We start from the raw sequence: 22,763 nt of genomic DNA, 5'->3' as shown, positions 1-22,763 counted from the left end.
ATTTAATTAAACAAGCATTAGCTACACAGTTTGTTGTAAATTGTCAGAAATCAGGAATAGAGGCTTATTATTATTGTCTACACATTTTGATGACCGATGCAGCCGTGAGCGCTGTGTGTCTCTCTGTCTTAAATGTGGATGGTCTCAGGTTTGATTTCTGGGAATATGGAATTTATAATTCCTTAATTTCCTGTGGTCTGGTAGGAGGCTTCATGAACACTATAATAAAACACTCAGAATGACAATTTGATTTGGAATTCTGTTTGGTATAATGTTGCGTAGAAGCTGATTGGGGATATGGGTTCATAAACCTACCATAGTCTTAACAGGTTAGCCTGTTGCCACCTCAGCCTGTATCTTTGTTTGTACTTACAACCAGGTGAGATTGCAGTCAAGGGCTAACTTGTAATGCAATAATATAAAACAAAAAATACATCATTTGAAGTTAGGATATTTCTTTAATTAGTTATCGTAAGTATGAGAATACTATAGAGTGCAACAAAATTAAGGATTTTAAAACCTATCCCAAAATAATAATCATATTTTGTATAACTACTAAACAAAAATGAAAAATATGATGTCCATTTTACATATTGTAGATGAGGCAGATTACACTCATTAAACTGTAATATACTCATAATGTCTTCTCAATTATTAAATGGTAAATTTTTTTATTTGTCAATATAAAAATTTACCATTTAATAATCGCAAAATGTTCTGGTAACACAGTGTCATCATACAATTTCCAGTGACACCAGATTTTCAACATTGAGCTCTAGGAATCTATTGTATATAAATTAATGTTTTTTAGATATATATTTGAAACAAACCGAAATGCATATCATTGATGAATCTGGTTTCCATTCCACTCCAATATTGACTCCCAGTCTCTGTAGAGATTCCACACTCCGTTTGTGATACACTATAGGCACGCTGGGCTGTAAAGTATGTTAGTTTTATTTTATTCATTTATTGGTAATAGTAAACTACATATTATGTCTATCAGCTTCTCTTCTTCTCAGCTACTCAGAATTTAAACCTGCTCAATTTAAGGATCAACGGATCAATGTGATTTTTTGCGAAGAGTTAGTAGGCTGAGAGTATCGTAGGCCAGGCTTTTTATTATGGAAAAACTTCAAAGTGGATGAAGTCACAGGCAAATGCTGATCGATTATATGGAGACATACCTTGCAAAACCAGACAACAAAACAATCTTCACTAAGTGAGGCAAACAAGATCTTGTCCCTATTCGAAACGATTTGCTTGAACTGGGTATCACTACCCAAGTTTTGTAAAACTTTAGGCCATCCTATCGGAAAATACATTTTTGAATCAGCATCTGGTATTTTTAATAAATAACAACAATAACACTGTGGTGATATTACGATATCATCATTTATTATGTTTGTTTCACACAAATATTAGTAAATAATTTAATTCACAAATTGCAATGTTTAGGTTTCGTCAACAGTCGTCAGAACTCAGATAATATCCCACATACCTACTCTTTGGTCTGACATTTGAATTAAACCATTAATTATTGTCAATGAGAATACAAACACTATAATGGAAAAAACATGAAACTAGAAATACAAATGATATTTTTATTAAACAGAAAAACAAGCTGATCAAACCTCTTTTTATCTTGTCGCATCCCTGATCCCTTACTACTTTACTTTACTAAGCAAGCTGACTTATTTTTATACTTTAGTTTTTATTTAAATTTTATTTATAATTTGACAATACAAATTGAACTTACTAGGTAGTTGACAAATCATGTCTGTTTGGAACTATTATTTATATAACGCATATTGAGTACAATTTTCTATGGCTCTGAAGTATGCCCACTTATAAGTACCTAGTAAATCTGTATGTAGTATATCAAAGCTACAATAATAATATCTACACTCTTTGCAAAATGTAGATGTAAAACTCAAAGGTTGTATTACAAAAAGGAATTCTACCTTTGAATTCAACGAAGGGTCGCGATGGTTTATGTTTGTGTAGTCATTGGTCTAAACTATATAGTCTTTGTGCTTCTCAAATTCAATGGCTTATTTATTTTTACAACATTCTGTGATCCAATTAAAGTTTATTTGTCTGTGGGCGATGCTAACTTGCTGACAAAATTGAAATCAACAAAATAAATTATTTTCCAATTAAACTAAGCTTGTGTACATGGACTTGGTTTTGATTCGCAAAGAAGGTTAATAATAGTCTGGACCAGTTCGGAATAATTATGTGTCTGTACGAGCCATGTGCTTTTCACAACAATGTCCGAAGCAATTGATATAGATACTGACAATATCTGCACGACAGAAGACGCATTTGAACAATTCCAATCGGTATCCATGTATGAAGAAAATGAATTTATTACTCTGTCTGATATCGTCGCACCTCCACCTCCCAACCCTGATATTAGTGAGATTCTGCACGAAATACCCACTGAAGACGTAAGTCCACTTCTCTTAGTAGAAGAGCCTTTAAATCAAGTTACATCCACAACTGGACAAAATGTGCAAGAAACCACGCCGAAAAAGAGGGGAAGGAAAAAGAAAATAAACGTAGAAGCAAGTGCTTCAAGAGAATCAGCCGAATGTACAGCATTAACTGACAGTGAACACAGTAAAAACAATGTAACATCCCAAGGTTTGGAACTTGAGAATAATGCATCAAATACAGTGCAGACTTTACCTGAAACACCTATTGATACCACCCCATTAGTCCAACCTCTTAAAAGGTCTAAAAGACAATATAATAGACAAGCCACAAAAAAACAAGCTATTCAACAAAAAAAAATAAAAAAAAGAGGTAGAAAACCAAAAAATATTAAAGTTCCTACACCCTCAACTAACAATGAAAATTATAACGTAACTGATATTGTGAATAATAGCAGTAATATTAAAGAGCCAATGGAAAAAAAACAACTAAATACTAGTAAAAGGGGAAGAAGAAAGAAAAAAATACCATCAGAATTAAACGAGTCTTCAAATGAAATTATAATTGAGCCTGAAATCAATTCTGATTTAGCCTCACCCGCTGATCAAGCTAGATTGCCCAATGAAAATGTAGAAAAAGAACCAAAAAAGGGTAAAAGAGTTAAAAAGAATGATATAAAACAACAGAGTTTTGATGAAATAGTTGTTGAAAAACAAAAAAGTGATAACCAAGAACTAGTGTCAAATGAACTTACAGATGATGACATAGAAGATGTGCCCTTAATGGTATTAAGTAATAAAATGGTATTAAGTAATAACGTTGAAAAAACTGACTCAACCAATTTTGATTTGGGTACTGAAAATGATTTGTTAAAAGAGATAACCCCTCCAATTGAAACAAATGATGATATCATTCTAGTCCAAAGAACTCCAAGAAAACGTGGTAGACCTAAAAAAGTTGATTCTAATAATTCCATTCATATTAAATCATCAGAGGATGAAAATGATATAACTGCTACCAACAGTATTGTTAAAAGTCACACCGATGTGCCAGGATTAAATAATTCAAAAGATTGCACTAATGAAACAGTAGCCAAAAAGAACTACATTGAATGTACTGAAAACATTGATGATGATGATGATGTAATAAAGAAAGAAAGTACACAAAGTGACTTTTATAACAAACGAAACTCAAAAAAACCTAATATGTCTGACTTTGAATATAACATAGACAGTATTATCAAAAATGATCATCCAGAAGACAATGTTCATCAACAGTTTAGTGATCATAGTGACACTAAAACAGGGGAATCCTCAAAAAGACCTATACGTCGGAAAGTGAAAAAGAATTTGCACTATGATGAAGGATCAGATGAGGACCCTTACGCTAACATTGAGTTGTCTGATGATGAACCACGAAGAAGAAAGGGTGGTAGGTATCATTCTGATGATGAATATATACCAGGTAGCAAACGTCAGCTGTCTGATCTGTCTGATAGCGATATTGATATTGATGAGGAAGTGGAAGATGAGGAGGATTTACTAAATGACTCTACAAAACAAAAGAGTAGAAAATATAAAAGGTCTGAAACAGGATTGATTAAAAGTCCAAGAAAAAAAGCCAAGAAGGGAGATAAAAGTAAACCTAATAATCTAGATGTGTTCACTCAAAAACCTACCATAGAAGATGGCAATGGTGATCTTGAGGATTTATTAGAAACATCAATTATCAAGACAAGTGATGATACTCCTAAAGCTTGGGGTACAACCAAAGAGTTTAAAGATTTTCTTGATAAAATTTCTCAAGGAACAGATATTAAAATTAAAAAAGCAAAGTCAATGGATAATTCTAAAACTCTGCTTCAAATACCAGTATTGGACCAAAATGAAGCAAAGAAAACTGCAGAAATGTGTGCGCAGACAGATACCATTAAAACAAAATCTATTTCAGTACAGACCAGCAGTGTTTATGAAGTGCCAATGAAAAATCAAGTTTCATTGACTGCTCACCAGTCAGATAAAGCATGTGAGTTCTTATCAGGCATTGTAAAAACAACAGCTGAATTAGGTCAGCTAATGACTCAGAAGTCTGAGGACTTTATAGAAAAGAAAATTAATACAACATATGTAACAGATACAATAAAAATGGATTATTGTGTAAAAAAATCGTTTTTGTTATTTAGGCTTGCCAAACATAATTTAGTTCAAATGGAAGAAGACCTAGCTAAACAATATCAAGAATTTTTGCAGGAAAACAATTTAATTCAGCACAGAGAAGAACAAAAAATTATTGAATCTACTTCTAAAGCAGCAAACAGTGATAGTGATTGTGAAATTGTTGAAGAACCGGTACTCAAAGATAAGGAAGTTAAGTCAGTGTTTAATCCCAAAACTGTATTCTTAAATAAAGAGTTGTCCATCAAAATAGCTAAAAAACACAGCGAGGAACCAAAACCTAAAGAAAAGTTAAATATAAAAGGGCGACACACAGTTTGGATTAATGATTCCATTATGGTTAAAAAAGTGAAACCCACTCAGTCTTTTTTAGCCCAGGACAGCCGAAATAAAAAACCACCTGATACTTATATTACATTAGAGATGGTAAGTGATTTTTTCAAAATATATAATCGGCAAAAGGCAATATCAATATGTGCACAGTTTGTGAGACCTGAGTGGTGTAACTTAAAGCAAAATTATAGTTGTTGCTACTTTTATGATAAAACTTGCGAGTCTTCTGAAAATTCTACCCAATTTGATAACACAGAGGAATTAACAACTGAAGTACCTATTACTGAAAATAATTTACAAAATCTAAATGATATAAAGTGTTTGAATAGAATATGCCCTAATTCGTTGTTGACACTTTGTACTAAAGTTATACAGAAAATGATGTCAGCTGAAGATATTGCAACTAAAAACATATATTATTTGACAGAAAATATTGAACCAAGTATGATTAATCCTTGCAACTTACAAAATACCTGTAATGATGGAACAAAAGATGTTAAACATTTCAGAATCTCCAATAATGATCATAAAAATCAGCTATCAGCGAATATTGGGCACCTTAAAACACTTTGTTATAGAAAGCTTATTGAACTTATCTGTCTGCCTGATTTCAGTGAAAGTAATGTAAAAAAAAAATTATCACATGATTCCAAGACAAAGAACCATGAAGTTGTTGAAGATTTTTGTAATGAAAAACCTGAATGTAGTGCAGTTATGGAGAAAGTGAAACCATTATTTTCACTTTGCTTGAATATTATAGTACAAGTTAGTCAAGAAGCACTTGATACTTCAAATTTAGTAGTAGAAAACAAAATATTTTTTCAACCCAATTCATTAAAATGCTTAGTGTTTAGTGAGGTCAAAAACATGTTTTACAATAGAATGTGTAAGAATAACAATTTTGTGAAAAAAGGAAAATCAGTAACTGAAATTGGAAGAGATTTCATACCAACTGAATCTAAACTGGATAAAGATGACATCTCTCATAAGCTGAAACCAACTTCTTTATTGTCTCTTAAATCACTTTGCATTGATGTTGTAAATTATCACATCTTTGGTAGGCTGAAACAAAGTTCTCCAATTTCCCTAAATTCACTTTGTGTCCATATAATTAATAAAATCCTAATTGGTAACTATAGTTATGAGGAAATTAATGTTGTATCACATATAGGGTCACCAAATTTTACTATTAATGATGTTAATACTGTATCAGAAGATGTTTTTTTAAATAATACTAGTGAAAACTACATTGAAGACAATCAAATAGAACCAACATATTTAGAGGAAGAAGAAAATAACTTTTCTGATGACTGTGAAGCAAACTATGATAACAGTCTTGCAGGTGATGATAATAATTGGGTTTCACAAGTACAGATGCAAGAACTACGATCTTTTGTAGAGCCTACAATTACTTCAGACAGAGAAAAGTCACCACAAGCTCCAGATTTTTTTTCGAACGGCGCAGTTAACATCAAAGTTGAGCCTGCAGATGAATTATCTGAAAATATTGCAGAATCATATGTTAAATTGGAGCCGCTAGATGAAGAGGACACTACTTTTATGCCATTAGTGACAATTACCAAGCAAGAAGTTATAGAGGCTACTGGATCTTCTAAAGAACCAAATGTTAGAGAAAATAGCAATAGTTATGATGAAAACACTTTCGAAGCTTTTGTAAGTTCAAATAAAATGATAATGTCTTTGAATAGTTATGAAACTGACAATGACGACATTTTTACTCAAAGCACTTCTAGGGTTCGTAGACAGCATGAACCTGATTCTGATGGTGAAGTTGAAAACTTTGCTGATAGTTTAAATTTGTTAGTTCCGCAAAATATTGAAACTGCTAAAGATAGATTAATGGCAAGTAGTTCAGATGAAGATACTAATAGAAAAAAGAAACCTGAAAAGCGTGGCAGGGGTAGGCCCAAGCGAAGTACTAAAACGAATATTGCCGCTCCAGTCAAAGAAAATGTCACATCAAAAAGTGATTTAGCTGTCTTAACCAGAAAGATGAGAGAAAAAATAAGGCAGGTTGAAAAGCAAAATGAATCATCTGAATCCGAATTAGAAGACACAGCTTTGAGGGTCACAAAAGACAAAGAAAAAATTAAAGATAAACCCCAAAAAAAACAATCAAATGTTAATATAGACCCAGAAAAAGAAATTCAATGTAATGATGTAGATTCTACTGAACAAATTAATGAAAATGATGCACAGCAAAACGAAAATGCACACCATGAAGTCAATCAAACTGCTGTAAATTATGACAGTGATAAAGCTGCACTAAGTTTTGATAAAGAACAAAATCTACATGATGATGAATATAGGCAAGTTATGGATATGGATGATATGTCATATTCGCCTTTGATTGATGCTAATGAACCCGTTGAAATGCTGGAATGTGAGCCAACTTTACCAATTTTTGACACTTGCGTTGAAAACACCCATATAAAAAGAAAGCCAAAGTTGCAAATCGTTGGTTCAAGACCAGGACCTGCGTGTTCGAAAAGAAATTATATAGCACCGTACATTGATCGTCACGACTGGAATCGTTATCCAATTGACACTAAAGATAATAAAATTTACTGTCATGCTCAAATAATGTTACACAAACTGCCAGAGTCATTCGTACAAACATATTTAAAATACCAAAACCTTTCTATGCAGTCTAAAGATGATTCAGAAGTAGACAAGTAAGTAATTATGTTATTGAAATTAAAAAACACTAATAAGAATTTTATAATCTTAGTTAATGTGTTATAGTATGTAACATAAACTTATGTACTAACTGTGGGGTCGTAAGGAAATGTCACAATAAAATACCGCAGGGCCACCTTACCTATAGACGTAAACTACTTTCCCAGAACCGCAGTCGCGTGATACATTAAGTTCAAATTAAATTGGTAAAGTCATTTTCGATATATTGCGAGACATGCACGGCAATTCATATAAATATGTATTTATATGAATTGCCGCAATATAAATTTACATAGAAGAATTATTAGTTTATAATAGACTGTTAGACGTTACTTTGCGTAAGTCCATGTTATACAATGAGTAACAAGCATAATTTTCTATAATCCAAGACAACTAGACAATTCTGTAGGGTATTCTCATACCTCTCGGCTACCTATAGCAACTTAACTATTGTACGTTTTGAAACCAATACGCGGAATGCATCCTCAGGAGATGTTGGTTTCAAAACTTTATTTGGACATATAGTTTATGAGATAATGTACAATTTACCTTTACCATTTTTGTTTGTCTAAACATGGTACTGGTATGAAGTTCACCGTCTTGTCTTGTTTATTATATAAATTTTATTTACAGATTGATAAATTTACAATCATTACATCGTAATCAATCAAAAGAAAAGGGACATCTAAAAGTTAAGGACGTTAAAAATGCATCCATTGATCATGGTAAAACAAAATCTTCAGATGTTGAGTCTGTAACACAAACAAACATTAAAGTTGAACACTTTGAAGAGCTATTGCCTTCTGAGGATGAGGGTGATAATACTGAGGATATTCAACCCGTGGTGGTAAGTGTTTTCGGGTCACTGTTATATAGTTGTATCTATTTTCTATCTAAATGTTCCAATTATGAAAATCTATATAAATGGTAAAAGGAAAAAAGCCAAGGTCTATACATTTATAGCCATCAATGCTATTACGCCATAACTACACCTGAAATCAATAATATTTTCCCATGCAAAATAAAGCTGTAGTCCACCAGACTGGCCCAGTGCGGATTGTTGGACTCCACACATCTTTGAGAACATTACGTAGAACTCTCCTCACGATGTTTTCCTTTACCATTGAAGAAAGTGATATTTTAATCTTTACAATATGGTTGTGGAACTAATGTGTTGATTTTATTCTATAATTGCAGACTTCACAGCCAACCGCCGACAATTGCTTAGCAAAAGATTTCCTTATGAATGACGAAGCAGAGAGTGATTCAGAAAAACCTGACGGAGAGAGCAATAAATTGGAGAAATCACCTAAAAAACCTGAGAATTCCAATGAAAATCCACCTACTACTAGAAAGGCTGGGCGTCCTCCAAAATCGAAAGTTGAAGAGGATAAAGTAAAACCACACAGTGAGAATTTAATGCTCACAGCTGATAAGATGATGACGATAGAACTTTCAATGTTGCATGCACCCGTTGAACTGAAACAGGAGATACCAGATATAAAAGAGGTTGTCACTAGGTCCTCTACAAAAAATGCTAATGTAAGTTAAATAAATAAATATAAATAAATACACACATCGCCCCAAATTAAGCGTAGCTGGTGTTATGGGTACTAAGATGATTAATGAATATTTTTATGAATAATATACATAAATAAATAGCAATATACATATAAACACCCAGACACTGAAAAACATTCATGCTCACCACACAAACATTTTCCAGTAGTGGAAATCAAACCCACAGCCTTGGACTCTGCGCTAATCGGCCGTCAAGTTACTTCTGCTTCTTATAATCCTCTGCATACCATATCATCTAAATTACTCAGCTCAGCTTGTCACATTTCATTACAAAAATAAGTTGAGTTCGTATGGAGCAAAATCATTAAGGTCCAGTATTGATCTGAGCACCAGGGTGAGATATTCTACCTACGTTTACTTATTCGATCTAGTGAAATTTAACTTCGATTTATATGGTTTCGGAAGAGCGCCACCTAGTTACAATAATGGGGAACCGTACTGTCAATAGATGGCGCACCCTGTAAACAATCTTTTTTTACTCTACATCAAATAAGCTCTTGAATGCAATCTCACCAGGTGAGTTCTAGGGGTATGGCAGTTATATTAAACCCATATCCAAATTCCAATATAAAAATCTCTTTATTCATGTAGGCCTATCACAGGCTCTTATGAAGCGTTCATACATAATATATGTTTACATAATTGTAAGGGGATGGTGATAACTTCGTACGCCAACTTAAACCTAAAGCTACGAGGGTTACAAACGCGCCCTGGTCTGAAGAGTCCACAACAAACTTAGCCGGGGTTTTTTTTTTTATATTACCATCTCACAGTTTAATTATATTATATTAAGCTATGAAGCTAGAGCAATTCACACCCAAGCTCTTTTATCTTTCCCCCAATTGAAGCTCTTTTATCTTTCCCCCAATTGAAGCTCGACTACACTTCCGGGGGGCCGAGTTCGAATCCCAGCACGCACCTCTAACTTAACACTTGCATCAACGGTGAAGGACAACATCGTGAGACCTGCATGCCTGAGAGTTCTACATAATATTCTCAAAGATGTGTGGAGTCCACCGATCCGCACTGGGCCAGCGTGGTGGACTACGGCCTTAACCCCTTGTCATTGTGAGAGGAAACCCGTGCCCTTTAGAGGGCGGGTAATGGGTTACTATGATGATGATATGTCAATCCCCCAATCGGTTTCTAAGCGACATAGTACCGGAACCCTAAATCGCTTGGCGGCACGTCTTAGTCGGTAGGATGGCAACTAGCCACGGCCAAAGCATCCCACAAGCGTGTACCGGGTTCCTTACCTGGGTATGCCTTCAGCAGGTCAATTGCATAAAAAGGGCAAAAATCATCTTTCTATACAATTTATATATTAATTTTAGGGTAGGCAGTGCTTTTGTGCATATATGAAGTGCACGCCACTTCCACTGCACACTTATAAAAGAGCGAGGTTCAGTTCTTAATCGTTTGTAGTAAAATTAGTACATTGTATCTCACTAGGTATAGCATTTTCGTTTAATAAACTGAACAATCAATAACGCGTCGCGTTTTTAATGTGTTTGCTTCAATGAAAAACATATTTTTTCAAACACATGAAATTGTCGATCCCCAAGTTGTTGCCAGAGATTAGGACCCCTATTTGCAGTGCGTTTGCGTGCACTTCATACATGCACAAAAGCACTGCATACCCAAATTATTTTATAAAAGTCTTGTTGGAGGTCAATTTTCGACGTTTCGTGCAATTTTCGTATTGTATGAATACCCTGGTAAGAAAATGCACGCCACTGCTATTTTGTTCCTCGAATTAATTTAGGTAATCATGTAGATGGATACTAGGATAACATAGTTTTTACTGTGTTTATTTTTGTCATACAGAAAACTAGCCCCAAAACGAATACAGCTAAAGAACAAAGAGACAAAGATGATTCCTCCTCTGAAGAAGAGAAGCAATGGTTCACGACCAAAGAGAAACTTCTCAAACGATTGGAAAAGAAACAGGAGTGCCCTAGGTATGTTTAAATCGTATATAGATATATATATAAGCTTATTAGTCAGTGAGTAAGATTAAATCTGAAGTTTTTCGATTAGTTCGGGTATTAACAGTGAAGGAAAACACCGTGAGGAAACTTTTTAATAGGAACACTGAAAAAAAAATACCTCATAACGCAATGCCTTTATTCTGTAAATATTTTTTTTTATTTTGCGCATATAAAAGAAAGATTTGTTAGTTACACCATTTATAACTCAAGAACGGCTGGACCTATTTTTAATGATATTTTTGGATTCCTCTTAGACCGGAATATCAAAATAATTATTAAAATATAACATTCATAAAAAAAAAAAATAATATCCGCGGTTCGCCGGGACAGCTAATCCCCAATAAAATCTACTATACTTCTATCGGTTTCCCTACTATACGATGTCTTAATTATGTTTTGAAATTCATAAAATTATTGAATTAAAAAAAAAAAAAATGGGGCGTCATGTCTCTTATGTACACGAAGCAATTAATAAACAATAAAAAATAATCTGGGTGTACACACGTTACATTATATAATTAAATTTATTTTTAAATATTGCATTATAAATGTTATATATTTTAACGAGCAATTCTTCTATATATATAAATAGAATTTCGGAATCGGCTCCAACGATTTTCATGAAATTTAGGATACAGAGGGGTTTCGGAGGCGATAAATCGATCTAGCTGGGATTCATTTTTAGAAAATGACATTTTATTTGTGTTTTCCCGTAATAACCGATTTGGTGCAACAAAGTCAGCTAGTGTAACGTTACGTATTATGATGAATAAATTGAAATTTAACCTGACAGTTCTCCAAAATGTTCTCAAAGGCGTGTGAAGACTACCAATGCAAAACTACCAACCGCACTGGGCCAGCGTGGTTACAGCCTAAACCCTTCTCATTCTAAAAGAAGACCCGTGCTCTGTAGAAAACCGTTAATAGTTGGAATGATAATGATGGTGGTTATTTCCGGCGTAAATGATAATAGTGATGTACTATCATCATTTACGCCGATCATCCTAATCAGTATGTGCTCTCATGTGCAGCGTGGATGACGCGAAACGTGCTAAGATCGTCAGCGAGTTCATAGAGAAACGCAGCGATGGACCGCAAATAAGGCTGCGCAGCCGACCGCCTCGCCGCCGCTCTATGAAGAAGCTGATGGAAAAACGGAAGCAGATGAAGTAAGCGATTTATTATAAGCTACTAATATTCTTAGTTTTGTGTTTCTGTGTGTGCATCAGAAGATATATCTACAATTTTCTCGTCCTTTTGGATTTACTTGGTCAAAAAAGAGATAAGAGGAGAAAAAACGGTAGAAATCATTGTCTCGGTTAGTAATTAAAGATTTCAAACTAAGATTTTCGTGGTTAATCGACGTTTCTTAAATATAGTTCAACGGGTACATACCACGATAATATTTCGAACGACGTGACCACTATTATCGTGTTATGTACACGTTGAACTATATTTAAGAAATTATTGTCTCGTTGCACACATGATTGAAATCCTCGTACTCAGTTATTACCATCAGTATACAATAATAAGAAATGATATGTATGAACGCTTCATAGGTGCCTGTGATAGGCCTACATGAATAAAGATTTTTCATGTTATATTGGAAGTATACCTTAAAGGAAACCTCAACTATGCCGTCAAGGCGCATTATGCGCATATTTACTTCTATTTTATATTTTTAATGAAGTGTGTTTAAACTACCTTATCTACACTGGGAGGAAACATCAAATATATGAATTTCAAATGTTTTTAGGGATCGGCATGAATCGCGGCGTAAGTTATATGGTTACTCGTTCATGATAGCCAAAAGTTATCTCTACGGTAGTTCTAAGGCCTTTGGCAAAACAACCATAACCCACAGGCTATCGAAGGCGTCATGTCCGAAATTGTATCAAGATTTTCAGGCGATTCGCTACGAGTCACTGGCGGCAAGCGGGCCAAGACCGTGGATTGTGGAACTCCTTACAAAAGACCTATGTCCAGCAGTGGACGTCAACTGGTTGAATTGATGATGACGATGGTGACATTTTCATGACATTTGCAGAATACTCACAAGGGAGCTGTTGGGAGATGACGCGGCTCACCCGGGCAAGAAGTCCTATCAGACGTACGGGAAAGGACGTCGCAATATAAGAAAGGTACTTAGAAAGTACTTACTTTTAAGTAGAAGAGTACATACATGGAATATTAAACACATTACCGGGCGGTAATGTGTTTAATTAGTTAGTCGGTTGAAAAAAATATAGGGTAAAACATACAAATATTGATAAGGGGGCCGTCCATAAATTACGTAAGGTGTTTTATAAAATTTTCTGACCCTCCCTCCCCCCCCCCTGGTGAGATGTCGTAAAATTTTATTCAACCCGCTCCCCCAACCCCCAATCTCACGTTAGATTTTTCAAAATGTGGGTTTCTTACGTTCAAACGTTGGATTGTTATTGTAAAAAGACCAATGGACCAAAATAGGAATTTTTTTTTTGGTTTCAATCGGGAAAATACGTGATATTTGCCGAGACCCCCCTCTCTCCAACGTAAGATTAGATGAGATTTAACTCGACCCCCTCCCCTCTTAAACATCTCACGTATTTTATGAACGCCCCCTAAGTCATACTGGTATTGGAAAGAAGCAGGCGTTACTTTGCGGAAATCCATGATATATTATGAAAATTAAGGTAAGGGTACATTGCCGAAGATCTGTTTGGTGTGGAGAGTATGAGGATTGAAGAAATTATAAATTACACCATACAGATTACCCTGCTTTTCGCAGACTATAGTAAATCGAGCTTAATTTTCATAATAGAGTTACTAGTCAAATTATTGCTTTGGCAGTTCATAATAGTGGTTCAGAATGTTAATTGATTATGAATTGTGATGGCGATAATAAGTGAAACTTACCCTAGCACGATTTTTTTGCATTGAAACGTGAAATTTTACCCAAACTCACAGACATACCGTTGTTAAAAACGTGATGAGTTTTTTTTTTTTATAATTTGTCAACAGGTCATAAACAAGAAAGCATTGTCGCACAGCACCGTTGTGGCGAATATGGAGGAGTTTGAGAGAAAACAAAGACTGAGTCTGCGCCAGACACAACTTGTGAGTGCTTAAAATTTTAGATGCGGAGTTATCCTTATGGCGGTTCAAACAGTAAAAGCTTTTATAAAACCTATGAAGTTATTCACAGCGATGTTATTCTTGACAATATTTCCGACTAAATGTTTTGCCACTGTACACGCGGATATATTTTTTGACATTGAACTAAAAAATTTTAGATAGAAAGGGACTAATGAAATAGAGTACACGGCGTGTACTCGTATTTTTTTGTAGGTTTAGTTCGCGACGTTATATAATTATTTATCAAATCTAACAGTATTAGTATCCTTTCACACAACGAAAGTGATGGTTTTTAATCTTGTCAAATTAATTTTGTTTTTAAAATAATTATTTACAACATCATTAGTGTCAACAACATCATTAGTGTCAAAGTCAAAGTCAAAGTCAAAAATATCTTTATTCAAGTAGGCCCACAGGTGGCACTTTTGATGCGTACATAAGAATTACACGGTAGTGAGATGATGGCGATAACCACATTCGTAAACTTAAAACTAAAGCTACGAGGGTTCCAAACGCGTCCTGGTCTAAGAAGAAGGCCGCAACAAACTTAGCCGGGTGTTTTTTTTTTGTTTAAAGCAATAATTTACACCCAAGCTTTTTTATTGATTACGTAGGCCTTTATACTATAATAGGTGTAGTGTACATTACCTTTTAAATACCTTCTACCTTTGCTAAGAATTTTACACCTTTTAAGAATTTAATTTGTCCAATCAGTTTAATTTTTTTCTGTTGTGTACTAGCAACGTGACCTACCTTACATATTTATAAGTCAGTGGCCTGCTTTCCCAATGATGATAAAAAAACATGGTCAAGGTGAGATTAAAAAAAAATTGCGTGTGTTGCTAATAGTATCATACAAATAATCATATGAGCAGTGGGCTACCAAGAAAGCTAGCAGTAATCTGTGGTTTGCACTGTTCTTACCAGTTTCTTACCAGGTTAGGCATACCGCAGGAAGATTGCATAAAATGGCAAAATACCTCCTTCTATACGAATCATATATCAATTTTAGGTTAGGCAGTGCTTTTGTGAATGTATGAAGTGAGTGCCACTGGGAGTACCTTTAAGTGGTTAAAACAGAAATAAGGAAATCCGTAGAAGAACAAGCGTTGCTGACGTAGCTCAGCTGGTCGCGAAGCTGAGGCAATGGTGGGGCACATAGCTCGGAGAACCGATGTTGGGCAGCCATGGTGCTGGAATGGCTAACCCGCACCGGGAAACGAAGCGTTGGTTGCCCGCCAACAAGTTGGAGAGACGACAGCAAACGAGTCGCTGGAAACAAGCCTATGACCGCTGATTTTGGAATGCTGTACAAAAGACCTATATCCAGCAGTGGAATCGATTAAGTGTTGATGAAAATGATGATGATGATGATAAATAAATATACTACAACAATACACACATCGCCATCTAGCCTTAAAGTAAGCGTAGCTTGTGTTATGGGTACTAAGATTGCTGCTGAATATTTTTTCTGTTGAATAATATACATGAATACTTATAATATTTCGCAACATACGGTTATCGAAGTTTCTAAGGGTAGATCTTTAATAATTTATATGTATACCTTAATAATAAGTTTAATATGATTGCTAATCAAATAATATAAGTTCAATATGATTTCTCTGTAAGTGAATATGTAAATTATTCTTTAAGAGAAACAAATGATTCTTTAACCTGATAATATTCAGATAACACCCAGCCACTGAAAAATATTCATGTTCATCACACAAGCAGTGGCGTGCATTGCATATATGCAAATAAGCAGTGCATACCCTACCCTCAGGGTCTTAAAGAACCTTCAGATAGGACCATTAAAGTTTTGTAATTAAAAAAACACTAAGTAAAAAATATATGAAAGCGCCATCTAGTAATGAGCGGCCAAACTTCTAGGTCAAGTGTCGCTAGACAGGCGACAGCGCAACCAGCGCGCGCGAGGCGTAGGTATAGCTTATAAAATAAAAATTTCTACTTCGTATTTTAATTTTTAACCGTAAATGCTAAACATTTACCTTTTAAAACACGTAAAAATACCTATATTATCATTTAAATCTCATGTTATCGATTGCAGGGTAAATCAATTATTATGAATCACTCGACATATGACGCCATCTACTGTTGCATAGAAATATCAAATAAAATAAGCACGCCCAAAGAAAGAATCGTTCTGCTAGATGTGTGCGTGCAAGTTAGTAGTGTGTGTCGTGTAATGTTATAATCGTGCGCTTGTACTTACAAGATTAGCATCGGTCTTGTGTGAACAGTTTCATTCATAAATTCTCTATGTATAGGTGTCTATAAGCACTGCTTACGGAAGTGGATAATCAATTACGTGTTTGATTTTTTTATGAAAAGTATTCCAGGAATTATTGGAAAGTGAGAAAGTTAACAATAAATATTGTTTCTATTTATTGTTGACATATCAAAATAAAATAGCGTTCGTACCCATACTTACAAAAAAATTAAAGACTAATTTTGACTAATTTCGATTGCAATATTATCATTAGCATATTCAATCGCCATTATTGTTTACCTTCGAACAATGCTCTATGGCGTTGGTGATAAATAAACGGTTAAAGTGCATAAATTCAGCAACTTATAAAAGTTTGAGTAGTGATAGTTTAATGTGTTAACGTTATTTTATAGTTTATTCATTCATTTTATAATGAAAGCATATTCGTGCGGTATTTGTTTGGGTTCAGTGTGCCTGGAAAAAGTACTTAGAGACAACTTTAATTTCTATCCCTTTATCGTAAAATTAGAAATCATTCGCAAAGGAAGGTGTGTACCAATGTTACAAATATCCACAAAAAAAGGTGATAAAGTAAAACGTATGTGTAATAATAAATATTACGAAAACTATTCTTGACTAAGCGGCTTTGTACACACCAATCGATTATTTTGCTTTCCTTTTGTTTTATTGTCCAATATACGTAAAGTTTGAAATGATAAAGGATATTGTGATATTAATAATTTTCATCAAGACGCTAAAAACATGTTGTAAAAAAATATTATCATCTTCAGTGTGCTTAGAAAATGCTGCCGAATGGTGTGTCATAATTTTGTGACGTAAATCAGGGTATGTACTTTTATTCAATTAGCAGTAGATAGAAGATATTAAATCAATCAAAAATATAACTTACGTAAAGTAATTTGAATATAAACCGACATATCTAAAATATAAATTTTACTTTATGTTTGTGCTGAACACCTTGTGCATACCCTGGGTCCAAGGGCTATGCACGCCACTGCACACAAGCATTTTCCATTAGTGGGAATCGAACCCACCTGGCCATGGACTCATCGGATGATGACGTTGTATCATGAGTATGATGACAATTTCAATTTAAATCATTTGTATTTCAGAGAGAGATACTCGGATGCGAGGAGGGCGTCAACGTGGTGGTGATCAACGACGAGCTCTGTCTCGAGTACGATTTTGACGAGCTGAGGCCCGTTGTTACAGTTGACCCGTTCTTTACTAAGGTCATGAAGGCGCATCAGGTAATCATATCACGTTCTATAGTCCATCTTATCAAGCCATTTTCGGTGAGTCTACTCTCAGAATGAGAACGGTTTGGGCGATAGTCCACCGCGCGAATGAAGTGCGGATTGGTAGATGTCTTATCGAGAATTAAGGAGAACTCTCGGGCATGCAGGTTTTAGTCACAATGTTTTCCTTCATCGATAAAGGAAGTGGTATTAAATCGCCTGAAACGCACATAGCTCCGAAAAGTTAGAGATGCATGCCGGGGATCTAACTCAGTCTCCCTGGAAAAAAGGCTAAAGTACTAACCTTATAAAGGCTAGGTCCAATGGAAACAATCTGTTCGACCCCTTTTGACCCCTGCAGTACGTCTCTTAATTTTAACACACTATCTCCTAGACTATGTGATCAAATAACTGCTGTTATGGGCCCCGCTGTTATCTACATAAGACTGTTTTGATACTTACTAACTTGATCTTTTTCTAAGGATAAATATTTTATGCTTTAAAAATGTCAATTGAAAATTACAGTTTTTTTTATTACACATAAAATACGTTATTGTGCCTTAATTATTTTTAAGATAGGGATATGATATTGCGTACTTTTTGTAGTCCACTAAAGGCCAATATTTTTTTAATAAGTGTTAACGTTAGACGAATCATTTAATCAGCGGACGCGGATAAAAATAAACAGCTTCCTAATAGTTCCTAATGGGATGTGACCCGTGCCCCGTAGTGGGCCGGTAATGAACTACAAAAATTCGGTTCATTAGTTTCGGAGTTTATGCATTACGAACAAATGAACAAATCTTTCCTCTTTATAATACTAATATAAATGAATTTTATCCGCAGTACGAAGGTGTCAAGTTCATGTGGGACGCGTGCTTCGAGAGCGTGTCCCAAGTGCAAAGCGGTCACGCGGGCGGCGGCTGCATACTTGCGCACTGCATGGGACTCGGGAAGACTTTACAAGTGCTGGCGTTACTGCACACGGTGCGTATGACGTCATCACGTAAGCGAAGGTCACGTGGGACGCGTTGTTTGAGAGCACGTCCCGGGGTTTTTCTTTTTTTTAAATCTTTATTTTTTTTGGGGACTTATCCTCGAAGACATGCCAGCCCCATAATCCCGGGGAATAGTGGCCAATAATCGCACTTTAGTCTATCTTCGCCGGTAGTAGTTTTTTTTTCTTGTAATAATTGTCGGACCAATCGGATGCAACGCCGCACTTTGTCCATCATGACCAATTAAATGTGATTTTATTGCATTGCGTGTAACTTCCGGCCAGGTTCTTGTTTATGGCTGCAGAATTGCATCTGATCTGCATCCCTTATGCCCATATGGGGGCCGATGCAATTCTGTTTTTTATTACATTACCATTTTCCTGTTAAAATACGGGGCTAATTTGAATTTGATGGGCAAAATTTTTCTACTTTGGGTTACATTATTGCGATTTTCTTATGGGTCAATTTTTTTTTTGAATAAATTTTAGACTTGATTGTTTAGCTTTCTTTTGGCGAATAAATGAATAAAATCAGTCTGATCGGAGGAAAGTTTTTTTTATTTGTTCTTTGTACCCAACAAAGAATAAATAAAAAAAACTTTCCTCTATGTAATATTAGTATACCTTTAATGCTTGCGTTGTCTGCAAATTTAAGATTTTCTTTAATTTTATTGTTCTTATTTATCGTTTATGTTATAAGTGCGATAAGTTGATAGTTATAAGTAGTGACTTTTGAATCCTAATTCTTAGTTAAGAGTCGCCAACAGTTTAATTAACAATTCACACGTGTTTAACACGCGTCATTAAAGAATAGATATAAAAACGACGATCATTGTCGTGCTGTCTCTTTCGCCCAACATACGGGCGTGCGAATGAAATAGCACGACAACAAATTGTAAGCCGCACAAAACTCACCACGCTCTATATAATATTAGTATACCTAGATTATATTCAAAGTTTTGACTGATTATCATTTAAAACAGGTATTAACGCACCCACGCGTGGGCATGCAGCGAGTTCTTGTTTGCTGCCCGCTGTCCACAGTTCTCAACTGGGTTGACGAAATCCACAAATGGATTGGACCTGTTAAAGAGCAGATTAAGGTAACATTTTTCAGGTTAAAGAATCATTTATTTCTCTTAAAGAATAATATTACATCTGCACTTAAAGAGAAATCATATTGATCTTATATTGACGGCCGATTGGCGCAGTTTGTAGCGACCCTGCTTTCTGAGTCCAAGGTCGTGGGTTCAATTCCCACTACTGGAAAATGTTTGTGTGATGAGCATGTATGTTTTTCAGTGTCTGGGTGTTTATATGTATATTCTAAGTATTTATGTATATTATTTATAAAAAATATTCATCAGTCATCTTAGTACCCATAACACAAGCTACGCTTACATTGGGGCTAGATGGCGATGTGTGTATTGTCGTAGTATATTTATTTATTTTTATTATTCGATTAGCAATCATATTAAACTTATTATTCGGTGAACATATAAATTATTAAAAATCTACCCTCAGAATCTTCGATATCTATAGGTTGCGAAATGCGAAGTCGTTGCCACAGTGTAACTATAAGCGGTATAACAATTGAGATAGTATAAGATTTTTTAGTTTGCGTTTAAAAATTGTTAACCATTACAATAGTGATTATCGATTCAAGTGTCATAATAAAAACTTCTGACTTAGATTTTTTTTTAATTTTTTAGTATTAATAATTGACGGACCAAGCAGATGGCCCACCTGATGGTAAGTGGAAACCATCGCCTATAAACAGAGCATCACTTCGCAGAGCATTCAATAACACGTCCTGCAACATGCCGCCCTGTGTCCATAAACCTGAGCAATTAAATGTGATTATTTGCATTGCGTATAACTTCTGGCCAGTTTCTTGTTTATGTTGTCAACTCTGTTTTTTTTTAGGTTACTATTACTGTAAACATACTAGGCATTTTGCATTACACAGATATCAATACAGAGCAGGCCAATAGCTATGTTAGAAGGTCACATGCCTCTAAGAATAAGGGGATTATCTTCTCGTCGTGATTTATTAATATCATTCTTAATGTAACAGTAGCCATCTGTTAGAATAGGATATTCTTTTGTGCCCATTTTAATAAATTGGATGTTGTTTTGCGTTCTACTTCCTTAATAAAAGTAATAATATAATAGTTAAAACATGTTTTATCTTTGCTTTTCCAGAACCGAAAATTTAAAAGGAAACTGCAGGTAAAATATATATCAGTGAATATATAATAACTTAGTATTCAATGCTCGCATTGTCTGTAAATTTAAGTTTTTCTTTTATTTTATTGTTCTTATTTATCGATATATTATAAGTGCGATAAGTTGGTTGTTAAAAGTAGTGACTTTTGAATCCTAATTCTTAGTTAAGAGTCGCCGACAGTTTAATTAACAATTCACAAGTGTTTAACTCGCGTCATTAAAGAATAGATATAGAAAAGGCGATCGATGTCGTGCTGTCTCTTTCGCCCAACATACGGGCGTGCGAATGAAACAGCAAGAGATTGACTGCGGTTTTATAAATGTATTATTTAATATTATTTAATGGCACGGATTAAACATGTTATTACATTCAAAATGGCTGACTTTGTGGCAATATTTTTATGTACTTGTCGCTGTAGTAGTTTACTTTAAAGCTTTGAATGCTTAAGCAAAAGATACTTTCTCAACAAATCTAATAAAAAGAATTGTTTATTAGATAATTAAAGAGAGCATAATGAAAATGCATACCTATTTAATTATTAGTCCGAAAACCTCGGATGGTCATTCGATATTTTTTGTTAATATATTATATGATTTAATGGCACGGATTTAACATATTATTACATTCAAAATGGCTGACTGTGTGGTAATATTTGTATGTACTTGTCGCTGTTGTAGTTTACTTTTAAGCTTTCAATGCTTAATCAAAAGATACTGTATCAACAAATCTAATAAAAAAAATTGTTTATTAGATAATTAAAGAGAGCATAATGAAAACGCATACCGATTTAAATATTGGTCCGAAAACATCGCATGCTAATTTGATTTTTTTTTGTGAATATAATTATAATATGAAGAATACCAAAGAACACGCAATATATTTGTATATAGTGGCATGTTTTCGTTCTGTTTTCCTAGCAATGATCGCTACTGAGCTATAAGGCCATTTGCATCCTACTTTTAGAGTTTTCTTCTTTTCCTGTTTATGTTATTAACTTTTTGTGGCGTACAACATTTAAACGCCACAAAAAGCATGCTATAAATTAAAAAATACAGTCAGAAATAGCTGTTCACAAGTGTCTTCAAAAAACAGTTGTTTCCAGCACTAGTGAATGTCTTCTAGGTACCTTTTAGCATGCATATAATAGACACGTGTCAAAATTTATTCACACGTGAATATATTTTAGGTGTTCGAACTATCGAAACTCAAGAAAACCTACGAACGCGCATACCAACTTGAAGACTGGTACAACGGTGGTGGAATATTCATAATCGGCTACGAACTATTCAGAAGTCTGTCAACACTAGATCCCGTGTTAGATTGCGTGAGGACGACAATTTTAAACAAAATCCGAACCGCGTTACTCGATCCGGGTCCGGACATAGTGATATGCGACGAAGGTCATTTGCTGAAGAATGACTGTTCCGTGCTTGCCGTGGCCATGAGTAGAGTCAAAACAAGGCGAAGGATTATCCTTACTGGTACGCCGATGCAGAATAATCTTCGGGAGTACTACTGCATGGTCAACTTCGTTAAGCCGAGTTTACTTGGCAGCTATTCGGAATATTCTAATCGGTAAGTTAAAAAGATTATTTAATATTTATACACGATGTTATGATTGAATATGGTAAATTAATATTCATAAATGTTTTATTCTATCACTCATCACCGGCTGTAATGAAGTGTTTATACATAAATGTTAACACTTGTTA

At 34.7% G+C, this 22,763-nt stretch overlaps 2 protein-coding genes across 4 annotated transcripts in view; one reads left to right on the top strand and one right to left on the bottom strand.

Moving 5' to 3' along the window:
• LOC120633053 (guanine nucleotide exchange factor subunit Rich) overlaps positions 1–1,458 on the bottom strand; it is a 49,541-nt gene extending 48,083 nt beyond the window's left edge. Inside the window, exons 1-2 of the mRNA XM_039903135.1 lie at positions 1,188–1,458; positions 831–938 (exon numbers count right to left, since the gene is read on the bottom strand). Coding sequence (XP_039759069.1) covers positions 831–938; positions 1,188–1,325 — 246 coding nt within the window. The 5' untranslated portion in view covers positions 1,326–1,458. The remainder of the gene's footprint in view (positions 1–830; positions 939–1,187) is intronic.
• A 656-nt stretch (positions 1,459–2,114) lies between these two features.
• Positions 2,115–22,763, top strand: part of LOC120633521 — a 36,109-nt gene continuing 15,460 nt past the window's right edge. Inside the window, exons 1-12 of one of the 3 annotated variants that reach the window (XM_039903749.1) lie at positions 2,115–7,642; positions 8,280–8,493; positions 8,844–9,188; positions 11,055–11,188; positions 12,250–12,387; positions 13,266–13,359; positions 14,222–14,317; positions 17,699–17,836; positions 18,671–18,811; positions 19,805–19,924; positions 21,027–21,053; positions 22,238–22,626. In XM_039903749.1, coding sequence (XP_039759683.1) covers positions 2,274–7,642; positions 8,280–8,493; positions 8,844–9,188; positions 11,055–11,188; positions 12,250–12,387; positions 13,266–13,359; positions 14,222–14,317; positions 17,699–17,836; positions 18,671–18,811; positions 19,805–19,924; positions 21,027–21,053; positions 22,238–22,626 — 7,205 coding nt within the window. In that variant the 5' untranslated portion in view covers positions 2,115–2,273. The remainder of the gene's footprint in view (positions 7,643–8,279; positions 8,494–8,843; positions 9,189–11,054; positions 11,189–12,249; positions 12,388–13,265; positions 13,360–14,221; positions 14,318–17,698; positions 17,837–18,670; positions 18,812–19,804; positions 19,925–21,026; positions 21,054–22,237; positions 22,627–22,763) is intronic. The other 2 variants (XM_039903751.1, XM_039903750.1) reach the window with 2 other exon arrangements.

The sequence above is a fragment of the Pararge aegeria genome, chromosome 21 (genome assembly GCF_905163445.1).
Source record: "Pararge aegeria chromosome 21, ilParAegt1.1, whole genome shotgun sequence".
In the NCBI taxonomy this organism is placed as follows: Eukaryota; Metazoa; Arthropoda; class Insecta; order Lepidoptera; family Nymphalidae; genus Pararge; species Pararge aegeria.
This window is presented reverse-complemented; position numbering and strand designations above follow the sequence as displayed.